Here is a 16731-nt window from a genome sequence, read left to right on the forward strand (position 1 = left end):
CACTTTGTTCAATGGCATACATACAACTTAGCCAGCTAGGATGGGCTCCAGCACCCCCGCGACCCAGTTGAGCATTAGGTGTGCATATACTAAATGAATGGAAGGAAGGGTCAGTGCTTAGGTATAAGAAAGAATCTTTGGAAGTTTAAATTTCAATTTTATACACTTTTTTTATGAACAAACTTTGTCTGATTTAAAAAGAAGGAAAGAAAAGCAATCCAGCCAGCGCCGTCGTGGACGTCAGTATCGTTTGTCTTCAGGCAACGGGGCCACCATGACAGATTCTCTCCCAAAGTCCAAGATGGAGGTGGTGTGGAAGGCCATGTTGGAGAAGACCACCAGGTACTCGAAGAAGGCGAACAGCGTGTAGACTGAAGACGGACGGCAAAGGACGCAACGGTCAAGAGCGGGGAAACGCTCCAACGGCTCGATGCGCTCGACGGGACGCTCACCTCCGGCCTCGCAGTGTCTGTTGTGGCGTCGGAAAAAGTAGGCGGCGGCCGCGCAGCAGCTCAAGTTGAATAGCAACAAGCGCACCTTCAACCGGTACGATATCAGCTCCTGACACGCAAACAGATGACCTCGGAATCAAACCCGACCATCCAATCCGTCCATCCGTCGACCGTGGACGAATTTACCTCTCTCTTCACGTAGTGACTCTTAATCACGTACCACAACCGACACGTAATAAGCATGTAGAGTTGGGAGCTCAGGACGAACGTGACGAAGGCGCCTTTGTGAATTTCTGCAAAGGGGAAACAAAATGCCCATTAAAGATGCCGCACGCCATTTCGCCGGGAACGCGTGGGGGGGGGGGTCGTCCTCACCGTAGTCCTCCGTGGACGCCACGTAAGTGAGCAGCAGGAGGGCCGAGTTTTCGGCCAGGTTGCACGCAAACGCCAGCCAACTCAGGAGGAGGTCCGGCAGCTCGGCGGCGAAGCGCAGGCGGTAGAAGGAGAAGTAGGTGGCGGCCAACAGGAAGCGCGGCGCCGAGTGCAGCCCGATGCAAAAGCGCCAAATGTACAGTTCCGGCACGCGGCTTATGGCGGCGCTGATGGATGGGAGGTAGTTGCTCACCTGGGGGGGGGGGGGAGGATGACATAAACAGACAGGGTTTGTTATTAAAATCGAGCGGGTTGGGGGGGGGGACAGGGGGTCAAATCCGGTCCTGGAGAGCACCAAGTCTGTCATCCACTTTGTTTTGAAAAAACTCCCTCCCTTCCTCCCGCCTCCTCAAGCAGACGTGAACTAAACGATCAACTGATGTGCAGCCTGGCCACTAATTAGATTCTGGTGTGTTGGTGGAGGGAGAAATCCAAAACACACTGGAGAGTGGCCATTTTGAGAAACAACAGAGTAGCAGAAGAAAAATAGTCTCCCTCTTGTTGGAGGAAATCGTATCGGCCTCCGGAAAAAAAGCCCACGTCGAATGAGTTCCAATTTTGTTTGCTTTTGTTTGATTTCACTTTTGCGGACACTTACGTGACAGTGCGTGTAGTTGGCGTCTTCGAAATGGTAAATGATAGATATGAAGAGGGACAAAATGAGTCCGAAGACCGGGAGAAGAAGCATGCACACCACAAAGGTGGTGTAGGAAACCCGGACCAGGGGCTGATCCCGCTCCAGGACGCTGTAAGGCAGGTGGAGCATCCTGGAAAACACAAAGGCCGGAGTCAGCAATCCCAGCACGCCTACTGACCGTTAAATTGGACGTCTAGCGCCGTCAAGAGAAAATTAGTGAGTACTTTTTTAATTGTTGATCACACACGTTCACGCAAGAAAACTTCTGCGACGCTGCGAATTTTTGCTTGGGGCAGCGCTTGGCTTTCATTGCCATGTTCTATTTTTATTAGAATCCCATTAGAATTGACGTCCTAAATCGAAAAAGCCAAGGACATGGCAACAAATGAATCCACGATTATGTCATTTCTCATTTTCGTATTAACGTGTAATCCGACCAAGTGAGGTCATTCGGTCATATGACATGAAGTACATCGCTATAACGTAACTTTGCGCCGCTACACCATCGTTTTGGTGTGAATTTTTTAAAAGAAGAAACATGAAGTACTCACTTTATTGCTCACCAAGATCGCTATCACGAGACATTCCGCAGTGTTCGGCGACTGAACACACAAGTTAGCCTTGGCTTAGCTTCAAGGCTAACGCAGCTTCCGATAATAGTTTGGCTAGTTTCGGAGGAAAATGTGGTTGCAATATAAAGTTATGTACAATAGCGGCATTTTAGGGTCCCTTCTTCTCATGTCGAACCAACGACGGGCTACAAAAATTAAAAAAGTGACACTAGTCTGCTTCCGCCGTCTTTTCTAAATTCTACCTTTACATTTTGGACCAATGGCCATCCTTGTTAAGTGACAGAAATCTATTCCGGAACCGACACAATTATTTTTCAAACTAAATGCGCATTAGTCCTTCGCATTGAAACAGTGTTTTCCCGTTTGTTCACCGATTATCAGTTAAACATTGCAGCGTTCTTAAAAAATAGAAAATGGATAGAAAAAATCAATGGAGGATATTTCAAATGAAGAAAATTCCTGTTTTTTTTTTTTATTCCGCAGTCATTTTGTAGTACAAATATACTTGTTGAAATTTATAAAACGTGTGAGGGAAATAAATGTCAGCAGCAGCAATAGACCAAAAGTAAGTTTATTCACAGCTTAAGAGTAAGAAAAGATGATTTCCGTTGAGACGGTGAAGACGATTGCTCCAAACAACAAATGGCCCCATGAAGTCTAGTCGAGCGTGTAGATGTTCTCCTGAACTGGTCTTCTCATCCTGATCTCATAAATGATGTGAGGAACCTCCTCACCGGAAAAACTGCAGGAGGAAAAATCCACGGTCAAATTCCCAGCTTGACGCTTCCCAACATCAACAGCATCTCTTTGAAAGCCTCGCAAACCTCCCGGACTACAATGGCCTTGCCTTCCTATTTTTCTTTGTTGGAAAAGTGACAACGCCCCTCCCAAAAATACAAGTGGTTCTCACCAGCCACGCCTCCAAGTGGGTCTGCGTAAGCCACCTGCGAACAAAACAAACCACCAGCGCGCCATTCCAGGTCTCGTTCTTCTTCGACTTATCGCGACGATCGGCCCGACGAGAACCTACGCTTGAAGGCCAGGGAGAAGAAAACGGCGGCCAACGTGATCAGGACCGTCAGCGAGAGCGACAGCGACAGGACCGGAACGTTGATCTTGAGGGAGAGCGATGCGGAAGCCGGCTCCGCCGCCTGCAATTTTTTAAGTTCAAACCAACCGATGAAGCGTCGCCAAAGAGATGAATCGGGGAACGGAAAGGTTCCTCACGCTGATGACGGTGGAGCGTGGCGTTGTCCAGTTCCTCTTGATTTGTCTAGTGACTGCCAAAGCAGAGAAGGATGGAGATGTCAACAATCCACCTACCTCAAAGTTTGTAGTTGTTTTCTCAGTATATTGAGGTAAAACAGTCCCCCCCAGGAATTCATCGCTAGCGTAAATTTACAGCAGATATTGTCCATTAGCCTCTGTATATTTCTAGTTTTTGTGTGTTTGCTTGTCTTCTGGCAGGATATGTTTGTAAATAGAAATGGAGAAGGGGGTAGAGGAGGTCAAAGGTCAAGATGAGTTCCAACTGGATAAAGAGATTAGGATGAAATTTGCCGGATATGAACAGGATTCGCTCATTGGCTGCCATTGACGCTGATAGATGCCCAAGGTCGTGAGGTCAGAGGTCACGTGTGTAAGAATGGGAAAGGACTGTCCACTCCATCAAATATGGAAGTGCTTTGAATTCTGCGCTCTTGTCTTGGAAAGAAAACCCACCTGCAAAAGTCGGCGCCTCCGTTTCCGGAGTGGCGCTCGTCGTTGTCGCGGACAACGTGGTCGTCGTGGGAGCGTTGATCGAAGCTGACGGAGAAAGGAAAGGTGGCGTCCGTGTACGTGGAGCCGGAAACGGAGCGCTCGGTTTTCCCCCAGCCGGCCAATCCTACCTTTGACCACCCGTAGGTTCATGATGACCTTCTTGTCGTTGAAGAGCCCGTCGATGTCCACCCTGCAGCAGTACGGCCCGCTGTCGCTACGCCTCACGTCCAAAATGTCCAGGTCCATCTGTCCGTCCAGCACGTCTCCCGTCAGACGGAATCGGTCGTCCGCCTGAGGTGAGGACAACGGGCGTAAGAAGAAAAAAAAAGGCTTCTCCAGCTTCATGGGACATTTCAGGAAGGATTCCCGTCAATTGAGCCTTTTTTTTGACCTTGGAGATGACGCCATTCTCGTCGGTCTGGACGAGGACGTTGCTGCACCAGAGGGTGCCGCAGCCGCGGCCCCAGCACACGCGACTCAAGCCGAACCGGCGCACCGAGTACTGACAGGACAACGAAGCCACGGCGCCTTCGCTCACTTTGAAGCAGGAGCTGGGAAAGACGCCACCTAGATTGACACCCACCAAGAGGAGACAAATGCAAATTCTCTTTCTACACTTTCAAGGATTTGTAGCGAAAGCAAATTGGAGAATACTATATGCTGTTTTTAAATGTAACTCATGAGTCAAAATAATACTTTTCTTAAATTAGATCCAAAAATGAAAACCAAAACGCTTACTGTCCTTGTTTATGAAAAAGTCTAACTAAATAAAACCTAAAAACAGAAGAATATCAAATACATGTATATTTCCCTTTTTTAGGTTCTAACTTTAAAAAAAAAACATTTTTAAAAATATAACGATATAGTGACGAATGTGAGGGCATCCTTTCCGTCCGGATGGAATCAGTCGGTCCGCATCTCACCTGACAGGAGGAGATGAAAGATGGCGGCCACGGTCCCAGACGTGAGACGCCGGCGAGGCGACGCGGACGCCATCCTAGCGTGAGTGTGTGTCCCACTGACCCACACACACACACGCTCACACACTTCAGCCGGGTGTGTGTACGCCAATTGTGAGGAGGCGTTTCGGACAATCATAAAGACTCCATTGATGGCCTTTCAATGTCGCCAGTGTCTTCGGCTTCGTCTCAACCGGACGGCCACGGACGGCCCGTCCATTTGAAACGGGAAGGACGGCGGCCCACGTCAGATGGAATCGGACGTCTACGTATTAGCCACCGAGCCGTTTCCAGAAGCACACGATTGGACGTCAACGGCCAAAAATCAGTTGGAGCGTCCTCCTCGGACGTCACATTGGAATGCCTCTCCGTGTCATAAAAGAGGGCAAAAACGTGGATTTAGTGACCGCCACGCAAATAATAGACTAGTTTGTACGTCTGTGACGACGCCACACAGTCGACCATTGAGTCCGTCCAATGGACACAAAGTCCTTTTGTACGTACGTACGTACGCCCGATTTGGGTCCATCTCTCCATCCCGTGTTTTGGCCAAAATATGGAAGATGGTTTGGCCCGCTGTCAAGAAAATAAGGTCAGCTTTTAGGAGTCGGCATAATCAAACGCCAAGTCATTCTCAACGATCACATTCTACTTTATTATTCAGGCAGTGAGTGATTTGTTGACTTTTTTTTTTCTGCCTCTCGGCAAACGTCGGGACGGGAACGGATACGTGCAGTTCGTTTGAAAAACGTTGGAAAACAGCAGAAGGAACACGGAAGAGGACTTTCCTTGGAAATGACATTTCTTCGAGGGGAAAAAAAGGCTTCCCACAAAGTGCAGAAGGAGTGAAGCATGCAAGGTGGCTGCATAGAAATTCTACATCAAATCCTCAATTAGTCCGCTGCTGGCCTTAAACATAAAAAAACAAATGCTATGATTCTCTCCCAATAACACGGCAAGAAAAGCCTTCTTAACCCTTTACAATACATTTAATGAAATAATACAATTGTTATTGGGGGCCTGAAGTGTTTTCTTTTTCAACCAATCAAGAAAAAGTGAGCTGCAAATGGACCGAAACGAATCCAAAAGGAAGAAGGAACTGGAAAAAAAAAAACAATTCCCACAACTTTGATATCAAAGTCCATTTTTTTGGAATGAGCAAAATAACTGTCTTGGCCCTACAAAGCTCAACAAATGTTGCATCTCAAAAATGCTTCTTTCCATCCAAAAGAGCTGCATTTCCAAACACGAAAGGACATTTCAGCATTTTCTGGATCTGCGGCCAAAGGAATTTTTCAGGACAATTTTGGCATATTAGCGGGAGTTGACAAAATGTGTACAAAGTGCATACTTGTGCCTTCTTCAAATCAACAAAAATGTTTCTCAGCGGAGTCGATGGACGCGATGGTCCAAGTCAGCATTGACATTTGATTGACACAAACACTAAAAGGATGCGCGAATACAAAATCAAAGATAGTCGCCGTGGAATTTGATTGGATGTTTGAATGTCTGGAAGAAAATTGAATGCCATACTACAAAGGTTTGGCACCAACATTTCTGCCTATTCTCCTATAAAATCATGCAGAATAAATGGCCCTCCTCGCCCACATGCAAGGGCGTATCGTTTGACTCCTCCACCTTTTAATCCGACAATTGTTTGTATCTCAAATCCTTCAGTCGTAAGTCCATTTTCCCTAAAAATATAGTACATACTCTTTCTATAGTCGGTAAACAATTTGCGTGCCGCCAAAAGCAAAAATACTTGACGTTAAATTGCCGCCACCCATCTATTAACGTCAAGTGAAATAGCACAAGCGTGCTATTTCACTTCCGGTTCCTTGGTTTATAATTGAATGCTTACTGTCCAATGACATTCTAAGGAAGGATAACTATGACGTCTGTAAGGTCCGGGTTTACCAACGCATTCAATTCGAAACACCAAAAGTACGCCCGCTGGAAAATATCCCGTCCACAATGAAGTACCTAAAATAATGATACAAATATATTTTTAGTGGAGGTGGTTCAAAACATCTGCCATTTTGTTTCAAAATCTGTCTGAATCAATCTTTACGCATGTTTTGGGTGGCTGCACTCCTACTCACGTCCACTAGTAAGCAGCAGTGTGCCACATTCCTTTTTTTTTGGGTGGTGGCAATTTAACAGCATACAGCACGTATTTTTGAAAAGGGACCCATGACGATTTCCAAAATGGACTGATTTTTCATTAATTGAAAGAGTTTTGAATTGTTAGGGTCCACCTCATTGAAGCCATTGAATTTAAGCCGCTGCCGCCGCCGCCGCCGCCGGCGTGGCGTTGCAAGCCAGGCTGCTAAATCCGGGCAGCGTGACGCGCCCGCGGGTGTAAATGTCGCGGTCGGGCCCCCGGTTCATGCGTTTGACCAGATTCTTTTCGTAGAGTAGCGGGTGGTAGGCGCCCAGCGTGCAGGCGGCGTCGTAGAAGCGCTGGTAGTAGTGGCACAGCTCCGTCTTGCGTTGCGAGGGCAGGAACTCGTAGACGTGCACCACCTCGCAAATGGACATCATCAGCACCGTGCCTGAAAGAGCGCGCAAGAAGACTTGCTTTCGAGGGAGGCCAAGCGGCCATTGGCGCGTCGCTCCGTTAGCGCTAGCTTACCCAGCATCCCCGAAGAAGGGGGGTTCTTCTGGATGGGTTCCGCCGAGTTGTCCTGGATTCGCTGCCACACCTGCCACAGGAAGCGCGGGTGGAGGATGTAGAAGGGCTGTTGGGGGTGCAGGCGCCTGTAGCGGAGGTACTGGCTAAAGATGGGGTAATCCGTGTGGTTGAACCACTGCAAAAGAGAAAGACCGCTTGCGTCAAACTGCCACAAATGTGATGCTATTTTGCTAAAAACTCTATGTGTACAACATCACTCGAAATTGGAGAAAATTGACTGTTTTCTGCTTTTTCTTTGGAACAAATCCAATAGAATAAACATAATATTTGTCAGACTCTCTGTCCCACCTCTGTAAGGTTAGCGGAAAAGGGGGCGGGGTCCCAGGCCACCAACACGCCCGTGCTGTACAGCGAGCTGGACAGGAAGTGGTTGTTGTCCGACGACATCACCTGCGTGCGAGAGATGGGCGTTAGGATCCCGCAGACTCTCGGGCGGCGCCACGGGAGCGTCACAGTACTTGCGAGTTCAACAGGCGCAGGGTGGTCTTGGAACCCACGTCCTTCTCGTAAGTGGCGGTGGGGGCGCTGTTGAAACGCAGCACGGCATCGTGGGAATCTGTCGTTTCCGGCAGAACATCGAGAACAACCCATAAATCCAAGGCCAGACCGACCTTCGCTAATTTGTTCATTCAGATCACATATGCGAAATACGCTCCGTCGGCCAATCGGGAACTGCTTTTCTGAGCCGTGTGACCTTTGACCCCCACCGGCCATTTCGTATGACAAACGCCCTACAAATTTGATGACGATCCCTTTATCCGTTCCCGAGTTATCTTGAACAAAAACCTATTTCCGTCGTCCGCGGCCTTGGACCTCAGCACCCTAAAATTCAATTGCCTCTCGAGTGTCCTATTAAAAAAATACCCAGCCGGCAAGATGGATAACGTTATGAATGATCTGTTATAAAAAGGATTGTTTGATTATTTAAGTGTAATGTTTGACCACGGTATATGATCATTGTGTTTGCCTTATAAACATTTGTTCCTGTGTTCTACAGTTGTAATAAAATTCTTTCATTTTTAACAGCAGGGCAATATGGTACACCTGTTCCGACCTGCGCCCCGACATCCTGTCCTGTTTTTATAGTCCAGACGGAACTGTTGTATCTTGAAATGACTGTCCTAACAGATTGTTTAACTTAAAAGCCACCGGAAGAGGTGTGTTAAAGCAGCCAAGCACATTGGATGTCCCTTTTTAAACTGAAAAGGCAGCCGCTAACGTTGACATTTGTCGTCTCTTCTCCTCCAAATAAACAATGTTGTTTTGAGAACTGACCTGGAATTCCATCTCGGTGTTATTGAAAAGAAGACCAAAGGCCAATAATAAGCGGAATCCCTTCATCCGTTTCGGAGCTATCTTAAGGCTAACAAAGGCTAACAAAGAGACGCGCGGAAGCCCAAACCTAAGCTAGGTTTCCCTTGGGGCCAAAGTTAAATCTACGCCAGAAGATTGCAAAAGAGGAAAAAGACAAAAAAGTGCAGACGTAAATAGCCGATGGAGGCGCTGACCTATTTCTTTTCCCAGGCCCGAATTGCGGAGCGATCCGGCCGACGTGACCACGGCGCAGCTCCGGAAGGGCCCCACTTCGGAGGTCAGCGGGCGCGCCGGCAGCTGCCACGTCCAGGCCGGGGACGAGAAAGGCGGCAGGTCGGCCGTCAGCGTGGAGACCTCCACCTTCCGACGGATCTGGCACAGGAGCTCGGGCCCGCTCAGCGTCGGCCCGCCGCCCCCCGCCGCCGCCGCCCCCGCCATGGCGCCGCCGGACTCCACGCCGAATTTGTTCATCGCCTGCGTGAGCCAGGTAGGACCAAAATTCACTGCATTTACCGTCGGTAGCGCGCGAGTAGAAAAAAAAAACCCTTACTATCTAACTTAAATCAAAGTATTAAGAGAAAGTATTCTAAAATTATCATAATCATTGCAATTGAAGTGTATTTCTTGATCATTCGTCTTCTGTGGCGCTGATCTCCACACGGGTCGCGGGGGTGCCAAAGCCTATCCCAGCCAACGAATGGGTGGCCACCCAAACGCAGGGCGTATTTCGTCATAGGAAATATATATGTAGAAATATTTGTTTGAATGATTCATAAAAAAATATCAATATTGTAGCCTACTTGACTCTTGAAATTGGAAGGGCACATTTGGAAAGTTCATTTGAAATGAGCACAACGACTACATTTTCCCACACCGTCAAGCAAGTTGATTGAAGAAAGACAAGACAAGAAAATCAATGACCAACCATGGAAGAAATTCAATTGCTCACCCTGTAGTTGCCGACCACCTTCTTGAGCCGACTCCCCAGCATGTCGCTGGACATGTTCTCGTTCCACACTTTTCCCAGGAGGCCGTCCATCTCAAACAGCCGGCCGTCCCCGCCCTCGCCGCGGCCTCGCCGACGGACCCCGAAGAGGGTGTCCAGCGCCCGCAGGAGGGGCCGCGGCAGCACGCCCGCCAGGAAGCCTCGGCCCGCCGCCGCCGCCGCAGCCGCCTTTCGCTGCCCGCCGCGGGGCTCCAGGGTGCGGTTGGGGGAGGAGAGCACGGGAATGGGGCGGTTGGGGTCGCCGGGCACCACTCCGGGGAGCTTTTTGGGGTCCAGCAAGGCCGTCTTGGAACCGCCTCGCAGCACCTGATGGGGAAGTTGCGTTGAGATAACGTCAAGCTTTTTCTGACTCCTCCCACCTGGCATCATCGACGCATTGAAAATTCACCAAAATACAAGTGATCGTCACCCAGTTTAGCCCAAAAAAAACTCAATTTCTGCGTCGTCAACTTTCCAAAGGCACGCGCAAGACCCATAGTATTTTTTTTAACCAAAATTAACAGGAAGTGACTCGGAAATGACTCCGAATCCAACCGGGGAATATTTTCAACGAATAGAAAGGAGGAATAGCTTCAAACCGGCGTCGGAGCAAGTCCGCTCGGGGACACCCACCTTGACCACGGAGTGCGTGCGAGGCTGGGCCCGGGTCCGGGCCCGCACGCCGAAAATGGCGTCGGTGACGGGCACGCTGTTCTCGGCGCACAGGGCGTAGAGCAGCGCCATGGAGACGCAGAAGAAAGTCATGCAGAGGACGCCGCGGCGGGCGCGACGGCGCAGTCGCCAGAGCAGGCTCACCCGGTCCATGGCCGCCCCCGGGATCTGCGCAAAACAACCCGGACTGGGAAAAACACCCCGGTCCATCCGGCTGGGCCCGATTAGCCGCAAACGTACGTGGTCGGACGTGCTTGTCGTTATGGATTGGACGTTGTCTAATGCAGAAGAGGACGGAGCGGATTTTCTTCTATTTGACCTCTGGGAGGATCAAAATAAAAGTCAAGAGGCCTTCCTGGAGGCCATTGCTCCATTTTTGCTTTGACTGGAGTGTCCTATTTATCTTTTGCCGGCCGGAGGTCACGGCCGTGACGGCGGATTAACAAACCACTTGCTCGTCTCACATGCGCTAATCCTCATTTCGAGTGAACTGGCTCCGCTTAGTGCACAATTTATCATCCCTGACTTTGCACATTGACTATTTTGCACTGTCAAGGGGGAGGGGCAATAAAAGTACTTTTTTTCGGAACAGCTACACAACACAGAGAAGACAAACGAATGCGTAGGTGGGATAATCATTCCTTCTAATATGGGGAAATACTCGCCGTAGTTTCCATTTTGGGCAAAAATGGTCCTGCTCTAAATTCCATGGAAATGACTGTCTGTTAGCCATGCTAATTAGCACACTTCTCACGGGATGCTCCAAGAAGTGGAGTTGCTATGACTCGCTGTTTAAATCGGGGAGGAAATAAAGCCGTTTGAATGACCCGACTGGCTCTTTCTTTCTTTCTTTCATTCATTCCTCCAAATTCTTGGATTTATTTGTACCTTGTAGCCCATCGTCCGTCGGCTCTGTTGTTGCTTAGAAACGCTGCGCTCTTGTTTGCGCTCCTCTCATCCCTCCTGGCAACATAAAGATTCGTACGTGGTGAAATGATCCCAGAACGACAATGGAGCGCTGCCCGTTGACCCACATTTCGACACCTCAAAAAAACCCACACGTTCGTATTTTACCTCGTAATGGCGGCTCAGACGAGCACTACATTAAAAATCCCCTGGTAATGGTGGCCCAGGGTAGGTACAAAAGTGAAATGCACTGAAATTTCACATGCTCCACAATGGTTTCAATTCTGCTCTAGGACCCAAATAACAGTTTTCTTCAGATGATAATAACAATATATATATAATAATAAAATGTAGAACCGGGATGTAGTAAAGAAAAAAAGGCTATTTCTCGGGTGTATGGAGAGATTGCGATTGGCTGGCCACCGATTTAGGGTATCCTCCCCCTCGTGCCCAAAAGTCAGCTGGGATAGACTCCAGCACCCCCTGCGATCCTTGTGAGGATAAAGCGGTTCCGAAAATGAATGAATGTAGGGGAAGACAACAAAAGCAAAAAATATTTGTCTTTGCTTTTAGTTGTGTTTAATTGAATATCGTAAAATCGGATTTTAGTGACCAAAATGTAATGCTACATAAATTATTGGGCGAGAAAAATATATGAATGAGTAAATTGTACCCACAGTTTAGTCATCTGTGCACAGATTAATTGTGGGAACATACAAGTAAATTGCAGTTACAGATGATTAGTTTTCATACGTAATCTGTACCCATTGTTTCATTATATTTGGCTACACATGAATCATCTGAAATCTGTGGATCTAAATAACTAACTAAATGGTGGCTAATAATGACTAAATTGTACCCACAGTTTAGTAATATGTGCAAAATAGTACCCACAGATGACTAATCTGTGCCACATATTACTCATATTTAGCCACAGCTGACTAAACAATGGGTGCAGATGTGAAAATGTTTATTTATTATTATCATTTTTCTTCAAACGCTGGCATCAGAAGGACGTGATGGCAAAAAAATAGATAGACAGACAGACGGACAGACCTGTGTCAAGTAGAGATGCTCCTCGAGCGACCCTTGAAGAAATGCCCCGCAGTCGCACGGTTGGGGCTCCCTTTAAAAAGGACACTAGGGCCGGAGGCATCCCATCGCCGGTGCAAACACGATCGCGTCGAAACCTTTGCCAAAACCTGCAAGAAGGCACCAAGACGCATTCCGAGAAACAACAGCCCCCATTAGGCCAACGGGAGGAGGAGGAGGAGGAGGAGGAGGAGGAGGAGGAGGGCGAGTCAAGCACCCGGCATTAGGGGACGCGCTCCTTTTCTCCTCTGTTTTTCAAAATAAAAGCCGAGCTTCACGTCGTTGGCGAGATAACAATAGAAGCTATCCGTTAAAAACGGATCGTTTTCGAAAGCAAGAGAGTTTTACAAATACGTCCTGTGTCGCAATGGTGCCGACGAGATTTGCGAACAAAAAGACTACTTGTCAGAGTAGTTTATTTTGAATGTTGTTTTCCGGTTAGTAAAGCGTCGTCAAGACAAAATACGTATAATTTAAATGGTTGCAGTGAGGATAAGGATGGTAAATGAAGGGAAACGAGCACATTACCATTGATGAATATACTGTCTTTAACCTAATCTAACCTAACGCTGCCAAAATATATTCACAGGCAACAACTGAAGCTACACTAGGTGGTGCAAATGTTGTAGTTAATGTTGGGCTATTTTCAATGAGAGAAATGCATCATTTGTCACTTGTTTCTGTGTTTCATCAGGCTTGCGCAGGCAGACATCTTTATCATGAACGTTACTAGAATGTTAATTGTGTATATCCCGGTCCCTTGCTTTCTATATATTTCCATATATCGTCAATTTGGCGCGAAGACCTCGTGGCGCAACGGTAGCGCGTCTGACTCCAGATCAGAAGGTTGCGTGTTCAAATCACGTCGGGGTCAAACATTTTTTCCAATCCTTAAAATTAGAATGACAAGGTTTTGTAGCATTTATTGTTTTGTTTTTTTTTGCTGGTGCACAAAGCAGTATACGCTGGATTTCTTGTCAGGGAAAGGAATTGCTTTCACGGCAACAAAGGTCACAAAAGAAAGAATTTGTTGAAGCTGCGGGAGGCCGACCAGTCCAGTCTCCTCTAGGTACTGTTTCTGCTTTCCGAGTTGCGGAAGCTGACTTTTTTGCGGGTGTTGTCGGTGCAGCGTTCCAGAATGAGCTCGGGACTGGGTCGAGGGGGGACCACCGGGGCCTCTGGCTTCAGCTCGCCCTCTGAACTCAAACTCCGCCGCCGCTCAGGAATGTTCCCTGTGTGGGTTGGTTAACGCGTGACAGTCGGGTTTGGCTTTTGAGCATTAGATGAGCTTCTTCTTTTTTTTAAGGCTTAGGTTTTTTTTAGTTTACCTTGATTCTTGCGCTCTCTCAGAGGTGACTTTTCCGGAATCTTGGCTATACTGGAGCGCCCGTCCTTTTTCTGCAGGTATCGGCGACTGTTCCTCCTGTAGGCCTCTTGGCTGAGGCGCTGCCGGCCTCTCCCGTGGATGCTCTTGGCGTTCTTAATGGTGGACCTGCCAGTCAATGGGCCAAGCACTTCTTCAATTGTTTTGCCGCGAGCTTTTCCCGAGCACCACCACAACCGACGAATGACTAGGGTTATCGCGAGAGAGGTCGATTATCGGACCTGCGAGGGGGAGGTTTCTGTCCCTGTGGTTGCTCAGCAAAGTGATATTGGTCTCCTTGGCCTGCTTTCTGGAGGAACATGGAGGGGAAGTGACCCGTCTCTTCACCTTTCCTGAAGGCAAAGATGGAAAAGCAAAGCCGCTGACGTAAAACAAGTCAAATGACTTGATATGTACCTTCGTTTGATGTACCTGACGACCCACCAGCCGTCCAAAAGCTTGTGAATAACCTCGATGGTCTCTCCCACTTGCAGCGAGATCTCATCGTCCGTCTCGGCCACGTGGGCTCGGACCGTGACGTGCAGTTCTCCTACGGTGGACAAACGGCTCCAACGTCGGATTGGAAGCAAGAAAATGGATGGAGGTCAACCAGCGACTACCTTCGTAATTTGGCTCCGCCTCCTCGGACTCCTCGGGCCCGTCCAGCGGTTCCAGGTAAGTGGCCGGAACCCAACCTCGTTTGGTCTCGCATTGGCAGAACCACCAGCCTAGACAAAAAGACAAAAAGAGCCACATATTACTTCCCCAAATTCAAACATTAGTATAAAACCTACATATCAAATACTACATCGAATTAGGAACTTTTGGGTTTCTCACCATTTTGGTTCTTCTCCACAATTTCCACCAAATCATCCACGTGTAGGTTGAGCTCATGTTTGGACGTCTTGGTGAAGTCTGCGATCACTCTGTATGTGTCCAGTAAGATGGGGCCGGAAATCTCTGAAAAATGCGCTCAATCGTCATCACTTTCAACTCTTTAGATGACATTCCCGGCGCTAGATGTAATCATTAGTGTGGATATTTTGGACCGGGCTAAAATCCATTTTTTCTTGATTTCTTACCAGATATGTTGTTGTTGACTTTAGTTTCCAAGAAGATTTCTTTTTTTTTCCCGCTGCTCACAAAAACATATTTAAAACCAAAAAGCGGGTGAGTACGATGGCGTAATAACGGCGAGCGTGTGAAACTGACGTGTTGGGCGCCGGCGGCTTTTCGTCCTCCGGTCGCACTTTGAAGAAAAGGTTGAGGTGTCGGCAGCGCGAGATGTGCGGCGGCAGCTCCACCAGGGCCTGGCAGTACCCGCTTAAGGTGTTCTGCGTGTTTTCCCGAGACTTTTGGCTCTCCACCCAGCGTGGCGCTAGACGGCAACACCTTAGTTAGTTAGTTAGTACTTCTGAGTGAGTGAGTGAGTGAGTGTGGCTAGCGCGGGAGAGGAAGCGCTGCAATCGAGCGACATCCAAACTTGTGCAAAACGGGGTTTTTGTGGCTTTGCCTTCTTCCGCCTTCCTTCGATCAACACCGATGGAGAAAGAGAAGTCAATGTGTTGAAACGCAGGTGCTTCTTGAAACGAAAGTTTCCAATCCCCGACTCGACGACCTTATTTCACCCAGGACGGCTAGCGTTTCAATGGCGGCCAATGTTCACCCGGAAAGGACCAAATGATGGAATGATAGCTGATCTGAGACTAGGAAAGCTTGTTGATTTGTTTCAAGAGTTGTACAAAGTCACATTGAACTTTTAAAGCCATTCTGCTTGGTCTATCACGATATCAATTCCAGCCAATCAGCTAAGAGAAGATGGATAGTGAATTCAAGGGTCTGCAGAGCTGCCAACTTCTCCGCAATTTCAGGAGTTTTGTCCGGACAAACAATGCAAACTCCGGGACTCCTGACAACCCCCATAAATCCCCCCAAAATTTTAAGCAAACATTTCGTAAAAGTGCCAAATTTCCAATTTAAATACCTCAAAATTCACACCATCGCTAATCTTAATGACGCATTTGATTCAACTGCACTATAAACCGGATGAATTTGGTAACACGAGGGCATTGTGAATCATCTGAGTTTGATTTTAATTGTCCGTTTTTTTTTTTTTACATTTTATATCGAATTAGCCCGAATCGCATTCACCCCTGATGAAAACATAAAACTCCCGAAATGGGCTTGACGGAGGTTGTCAGCTCTGGACGCTCTATTTTTACCTGGCAGAGGAGGGATGATTCGGTCCCGTTTTTCAATCTGACCGGCTTCAATGGGAAACATCTCTTTCAGTGATTTCTGGGAACAATCCATCATATTTCAGCCAGCTTTATCTTTAAGTTTTTTTTCTTTGCAAAAAGACACTCACGTGGAAAGTGTGAATTTCAGGATACTTCCTGAAGATCAATTTCTCGGAGAGGTCGCTCCACTTCACCATGAGCATGTAGACCTAAAAGAAAAAAGGGCCGGCGTTGGAAAAAACGAGAAGATGACGAGAACCCTGTCCGAGTTAGGCCTCACGTAGTGCTGACTCGGGTAGAAGCGTTTCTCGAAGCCGAGCAGTTTCACGTGTCGGATGTAGACGTCTGCCATGTCGACACGGACGGAGATGGACGGAGACGGACGGAGACGGACGGAGACGGACTGATGCCCAGAGGCTTCCCCGAGCTTAAATACGTCCGCCCGTGTGCAAAGATAAGACCGCCTCTGTTGCGTCAATATCACGCTACGAAAGTGACTTCCTCTTTCAGAGCCAAAAGTATCATGAAACTCTCCATTGTGAAGAAAGAAAACATAATGAGAAAAAAATGTTTTTTTTTTGAGGATCAAAATAGATAAGGGTTCAATTGCTGAGTGACTAGTCAGTTCATCGTGACAGTGGATTGATTGGA

General features: G+C 47.9%; 4 protein-coding genes and 1 non-coding gene across 6 annotated transcripts; 1 reads left to right on the forward strand and 4 right to left on the reverse strand.

The window, feature by feature from the left end:
* Positions 1 to 136: 136 nt before the first annotated feature.
* Positions 137 to 2375, reverse strand: pgap2 (post-GPI attachment to proteins 2). Its single transcript, XM_077592003.1, has 6 exons — positions 2073 to 2375; positions 1483 to 1651; positions 828 to 1077; positions 639 to 745; positions 453 to 561; positions 137 to 371 (listed from the first exon to the last, which is right to left on the reverse strand). The coding sequence occupies exons 2-6, from the start codon at positions 1648 to 1650 to the stop codon at positions 241 to 243; spliced, it is 765 nt and encodes a 254-aa protein (XP_077448129.1). The 5' UTR covers position 1651; positions 2073 to 2375; the 3' UTR covers positions 137 to 240.
* Positions 2376 to 2750: 375 nt separating this feature from the next.
* On the reverse strand, positions 2751 to 4940 carry timd4 (T cell immunoglobulin and mucin domain containing 4). The gene is made up of 8 exons (XM_077593040.1): positions 4778 to 4940; positions 4246 to 4421; positions 3983 to 4145; positions 3816 to 3899; positions 3321 to 3373; positions 3124 to 3244; positions 3004 to 3037; positions 2751 to 2835 (listed from the first exon to the last, which is right to left on the reverse strand). Exons 1-8 carry the CDS (start codon positions 4848 to 4850, stop codon positions 2751 to 2753), a joined length of 789 nt encoding a protein of 262 aa, XP_077449166.1. The 5' UTR covers positions 4851 to 4940.
* A 501-nt stretch (positions 4941 to 5441) lies between these two features.
* st6gal1 (ST6 beta-galactosamide alpha-2,6-sialyltranferase 1) lies at positions 5442 to 12665 on the reverse strand. Of its 2 annotated transcripts, XM_077591998.1 has the most exons (10): positions 12442 to 12665; positions 11368 to 11442; positions 10720 to 10800; positions 10441 to 10647; positions 9772 to 10134; positions 9017 to 9296; positions 7967 to 8064; positions 7797 to 7898; positions 7449 to 7623; positions 5442 to 7368 (listed from the first exon to the last, which is right to left on the reverse strand). In XM_077591998.1, the coding sequence occupies exons 2-10, from the start codon at positions 11377 to 11379 to the stop codon at positions 7091 to 7093; spliced, it is 1596 nt and encodes a 531-aa protein (XP_077448124.1). In that variant the 5' UTR covers positions 11380 to 11442; positions 12442 to 12665; the 3' UTR covers positions 5442 to 7090. The 2 variants fall into 2 exon arrangements, with proteins under 2 accessions (XP_077448124.1, XP_077448125.1); XM_077591999.1 differs by lacking the exon at positions 10720 to 10800.
* Positions 12666 to 13279: 614 nt separating this feature from the next.
* On the forward strand, positions 13280 to 13351 carry trnaw-cca (transfer RNA tryptophan (anticodon CCA)). Its single transcript has one exon. It is a non-coding gene; the product is annotated as a tRNA-Trp (tRNA).
* A 33-nt stretch (positions 13352 to 13384) lies between these two features.
* ncf1 (neutrophil cytosolic factor 1) lies at positions 13385 to 16469 on the reverse strand. Its single transcript, XM_077592000.1, has 11 exons — positions 16361 to 16469; positions 16209 to 16289; positions 16063 to 16138; positions 15053 to 15218; positions 14923 to 14975; positions 14678 to 14800; positions 14461 to 14568; positions 14273 to 14390; positions 14083 to 14193; positions 13806 to 13969; positions 13385 to 13709 (listed from the first exon to the last, which is right to left on the reverse strand). Exons 1-11 carry the CDS (start codon positions 16430 to 16432, stop codon positions 13543 to 13545), a joined length of 1239 nt encoding a protein of 412 aa, XP_077448126.1. The 5' UTR covers positions 16433 to 16469; the 3' UTR covers positions 13385 to 13542.
* Positions 16470 to 16731: the final 262 nt, after the last annotated feature.

The sequence above is a fragment of the Stigmatopora argus genome, chromosome 22 (assembly GCF_051989625.1).
Source record: "Stigmatopora argus isolate UIUO_Sarg chromosome 22, RoL_Sarg_1.0, whole genome shotgun sequence".
Taxonomy (NCBI): domain Eukaryota; kingdom Metazoa; phylum Chordata; class Actinopteri; order Syngnathiformes; family Syngnathidae; genus Stigmatopora; species Stigmatopora argus.

Excerpts from the sequence above, each read along its gene's own strand:
- pgap2 (XM_077592003.1), bottom strand. The coding sequence starts at position 1,650 with ATGCTCCACCTGCCTTACAGCGTCCTGGAGCGGGATCAGCCCCTGGTC. Across the intron at positions 746-827 it reads GGCGTCCACGGAGGACTACG|AAATTCACAAAGGCGCCTTC; the intron begins GTGAGGACGACC and ends TCCCCTTTGCAG. Across the intron at positions 562-638 it reads GTCACTACGTGAAGAGAGAG|GAGCTGATATCGTACCGGTT; the intron begins GTAAATTCGTCC and ends TTTGCGTGTCAG.
- timd4 (XM_077593040.1), bottom strand. The coding sequence starts at position 4,850 with ATGGCGTCCGCGTCGCCTCGCCGGCGTCTCACGTCTGGGACCGTGGCC. Across the intron at positions 3,900-3,982 it reads GAACCTACGGGTGGTCAAAG|CTTCGATCAACGCTCCCACG; the intron begins GTAGGATTGGCC and ends TTTCTCCGTCAG. Across the intron at positions 3,038-3,123 it reads CTTCTCCCTGGCCTTCAAGC|GTGGCTTACGCAGACCCACT; the intron begins GTAGGTTCTCGT and ends TTTTGTTCGCAG.
- st6gal1 (XM_077591998.1), bottom strand. Across the intron at positions 10,135-10,440 it reads GCACGCACTCCGTGGTCAAG|GTGCTGCGAGGCGGTTCCAA; the intron begins GTGGGTGTCCCC and ends CTTCCCCATCAG. Across the intron at positions 7,369-7,448 it reads CCCTTCTTCGGGGATGCTGG|GCACGGTGCTGATGATGTCC; the intron begins GTAAGCTAGCGC and ends GCGCTCTTTCAG.
- ncf1 (XM_077592000.1), bottom strand. The coding sequence starts at position 16,432 with ATGGCAGACGTCTACATCCGACACGTGAAACTGCTCGGCTTCGAGAAA. Across the intron at positions 16,290-16,360 it reads TCTACCCGAGTCAGCACTAC|GTCTACATGCTCATGGTGAA; the intron begins GTGAGGCCTAAC and ends TTTTTCTTTTAG. Across the intron at positions 16,139-16,208 it reads CTGAAATTCACACTTTCCAC|AAATCACTGAAAGAGATGTT; the intron begins GTGAGTGTCTTT and ends GATTGTTCCCAG.